Source organism: Penaeus vannamei, chromosome 7, assembly GCF_042767895.1.
Source record: "Penaeus vannamei isolate JL-2024 chromosome 7, ASM4276789v1, whole genome shotgun sequence".
Taxonomy (NCBI): domain Eukaryota; kingdom Metazoa; phylum Arthropoda; class Malacostraca; order Decapoda; family Penaeidae; genus Penaeus; species Penaeus vannamei.
The window spans coordinates 27,441,686-27,445,040 of record NC_091555.1 but is presented as its reverse complement, the minus strand read 5'-3'; the positions used below and the strand labels follow the sequence as shown (position 1 = coordinate 27,445,040).

Below are 3,355 nucleotides of genomic sequence, written 5' to 3'. Positions count from 1 at the left end.
CAATAAGCAACAATATTCTAATGGTTTTCCTACTTATAACACTAATAATAACGACAATGATAACAGAAATAATAACAAGTTATTATAACACGGCTATTAATATTATTATAATCATGATAATTGTTGTTATTATTTCTAGAATTATCATTATTATCATTATCATTATTAAAATAATTATAATGATGAAAATGACATTAATAATAAAGATAATGATTATTATAGTGACTATATTAATAGTAATTAGGGCGATAAAGACAGTAATGATAATAAGGATGATGATAATGACAGTAATGATGATAATTATTATTATAAAGCCCATCTATAATGAGAAAAAGGCTAAAAGTAGAAAAATTCCAAAAGTCGAAAAACCAGCAAAATCTAGCGAAATACAGCCTTTGGAGAGATGAATCGAAAATTTCCCTTTTTCGAGTTTAAATGATGATTATGATGACTTTAGCAATAGTTCTGCTAATTATGATGAATTTGATGATAACCCCATCAATAATGACGATAACAATGATAATTATGAGAGTAATTAGGACAATAATTATGATAATATACAATGATAATTATAATGATGATTTGCACAATAATTGCAATAATAGCAATAATCAACAATATTTTAATGATTTTCCTACTAATACTACTAATAATAGTGACAATGATAACAGAAATAATAATAAAAGTAATTATAACACGGCTATTATTGTTATTATAATCATTATTATTGTTGTTACTATTTCTAGAATTATCATTATTGTCATGATCATTATTAAAATAATTATAATGATGAAAATGACATTAATAATTAAGATAATGGTTATTCTAATGACTATATTAAGGGTAATTAGGGCGATAATTACAGTAATTCTAATAATGATGATGATTATGACAATAATGATAATTATCATTATAAAGCCCATCTATAATGAAAAAAGGCTAAAAGTAGAAGAATCCCAAAAGTCGAAAAACCAACGAAATCTAGCGAAAAACAGCATTTGGAGAGATGAGTCAGAAACCCCCCTTTTTCGAGTTTAAATGATGATTATGATGATTTTAGCAATAGTTCTTGTAATTATGATAATTTTGATTATAACCCCATCAATAATGACAATAATGACGATAATAATAATGATTATGAGAGTATATACGATAATAATTATGATAATAATCATACAATGATAATTATCATGATTTGAGTAATAATTGCAATAATAGCAATAGTCAATAATATTCTAATGATTTTCCTTATCCTTATACAATGATAATTATAATGATGATTTGCGTAATAATTGCAATAATAGCAATAATCAACAATATTCTAATGATTTTCCTACTAATAACACTAATAATAACGACATTGATAACAGAAATAATAATAAAAGTAATTATAACACGGCTATTATATCTATAATAATAATTATTATTGTTGTTATTATTTCTAGAATAATCATTACTGTCATTATCATTACTAAAATAATTATAATGATGAAAATGACATTAATAATTAAGATAATGAGTATTATAGCAATTGGGGCATGTTTGATCTAAGGTGACGATAATGGCCATCTCCATCCTGTGGATTATTTCTCACGGAAACTAAGGGACGCTGAGGTAAGGTACCCGGCAATTTATGCCGAAGCATTGGCAGTTGTCTATGGGCGTAAATTTGTTATCTATACTGATCATAGACCCTAGGTTTATGTATTTGCCCGTAAGACAAAAAACCTGAGAATGTGTAGATGGGCACATGAAATAAGTTACTATAACTATTCCCTCAGATATCGACAAGGCCTACATCATCGTGTTCTAGATAAGCTGAGTAGAGCTGTTGTAGCCATCTCGCTTCACGATATCGAACCTCAGACTCTCAGACTCAGTCAGTTAGAATCTCATACTTAGAAGAGGAAAAACTTCCCAAACGACGTTTACAACTGTGTCTAGATGAGTCTGAGATGAAAGATGATGTACTCTACCATGTGCGCCATATTCCAGATTGTGTCCTTCACCAGTTGGTCATGCCAAAGGCCCTCCAGAGTGCAGCACTCCAACTTGCTCATTCTTCCCTCATCGCAGCTCACCAAGGGACTTAAACGCACATACTGTAAGTTACGTGACATGTTTTACTTTCCAAACATGCTTCGCACAGTTAACGATTATGTTGCAAGCTGTCAGGCTTGTCAAAGACGTAAAGGTCCAGCCTACCGGGCATCTCTCGCAGCAGCCTTTCAAACAACACTCCCACTTGAGAAGATATCAGCAAATCTTCTTGAGCTCGATACAACTGCCGAAGGAAATAGGTATGTGCTATCTCTTGTTGACCATGATAGCAGATATTTGCAGCTCATAGCACTACCTAGTAAAGATGCCTCTACAGTCACTGAAGCTTTTCTTCGCCATTTTGTAACCTTGTTTGGCCCACCGAAAGTACTACAAACTGATAATGGCACAGAATTCAAGAATGTCCTCTTTTCTAAAGTCTACGAATTGCTAAGCATAAAAACAAGTTATACAACTATTTTCCATCCATAGGCTAATGGTGAAGAATGCCCTTGCCCCTCTATTAGAGACATTTCCTCATGAGTGGGATGAACTTCTTCCCTATGTTCGCCTTGCTGTTCATACAGCTGTCCATAGGTCCACAGAACAACCATTGGATTTTCTGATGGGTCACCACGGGACTTTTCCACAGGTAAACACGAACTATATGGAAGTGGATCCAGAAGCTGCAGGGGCGTATGTCCAGCGACTCTAAGAAGCTCGCCTTATCGCTGTAGAAACATCCATCCAGGCCCGTGAAAAATGGACCAAAGATTAAGTAGGGAGGTAGACGACGTCGCACTGTACTTGGTCCACAGTGGTTTGGCCCAGCAAGGATTATGAAGTCATTGGGCCCTGTAACAAGGATCATTTAGGATCTTACTCATCCACAGAAGTTCCTTCTGTGGATGAGTCAGCTTCACTTCAATCAGTTACGACCCTTCAACATGAGTGATAAGCTGCACTTCCCAGAGCCTATGGGAGATGGTGAGGCTAACGATTACCTTCCCCCTACAGATCCAGATGTCCCTGATGACCCTGCTGAGGTGCTGCTACTCTCTGGCTGCCGAGTACTTTCTGAGGATTGATTCTCTTGACCCTTGCATGCTGTATTTATCTCAGGAGGGAAGAGCTTGCTTCCTCTTTTCTCTTGCTTTTAAATTATAACCTGCACAGTTTGTTTATTTTGTATCATTTGGTTTTATTTAGTTGGTATTGTTTTATTTTGTATATGTGCACTGTTATTTATGTAAAACCATTACCTTGATCTTATCCCTGCTTAATTTTATTTTACATTTCATTGTATTGCCTATGA

The 3,355-nt window shown here is 34.0% G+C and overlaps 1 protein-coding gene across 1 annotated transcript; it reads left to right on the top strand.

Moving 5' to 3' along the window:
* Positions 1-2,136: 2,136 nt before the first annotated feature.
* LOC138862151 (uncharacterized) lies at positions 2,137-2,755 on the top strand. Its single transcript, XM_070123318.1, has 2 exons — positions 2,137-2,411; positions 2,533-2,755. Exons 1-2 carry the CDS (start codon positions 2,137-2,139, stop codon positions 2,753-2,755), a joined length of 498 nt encoding a protein of 165 aa, XP_069979419.1.
* The last annotated feature ends 600 nt before the right edge of the window (positions 2,756-3,355 follow it).

Coding starts and splice junctions, on each gene's coding strand:
- LOC138862151 (XM_070123318.1), top strand. CDS start 2,137: ATGCTTCGCACAGTTAACGATTATGTTGCAAGCTGTCAGGCTTGTCAA. Junction 2,412..2,532: donor CTTCGCCATTTTGTAACCTT/GTTTGGCCCACC, acceptor TTCCATCCATAG/GCTAATGGTGAAGAATGCCC.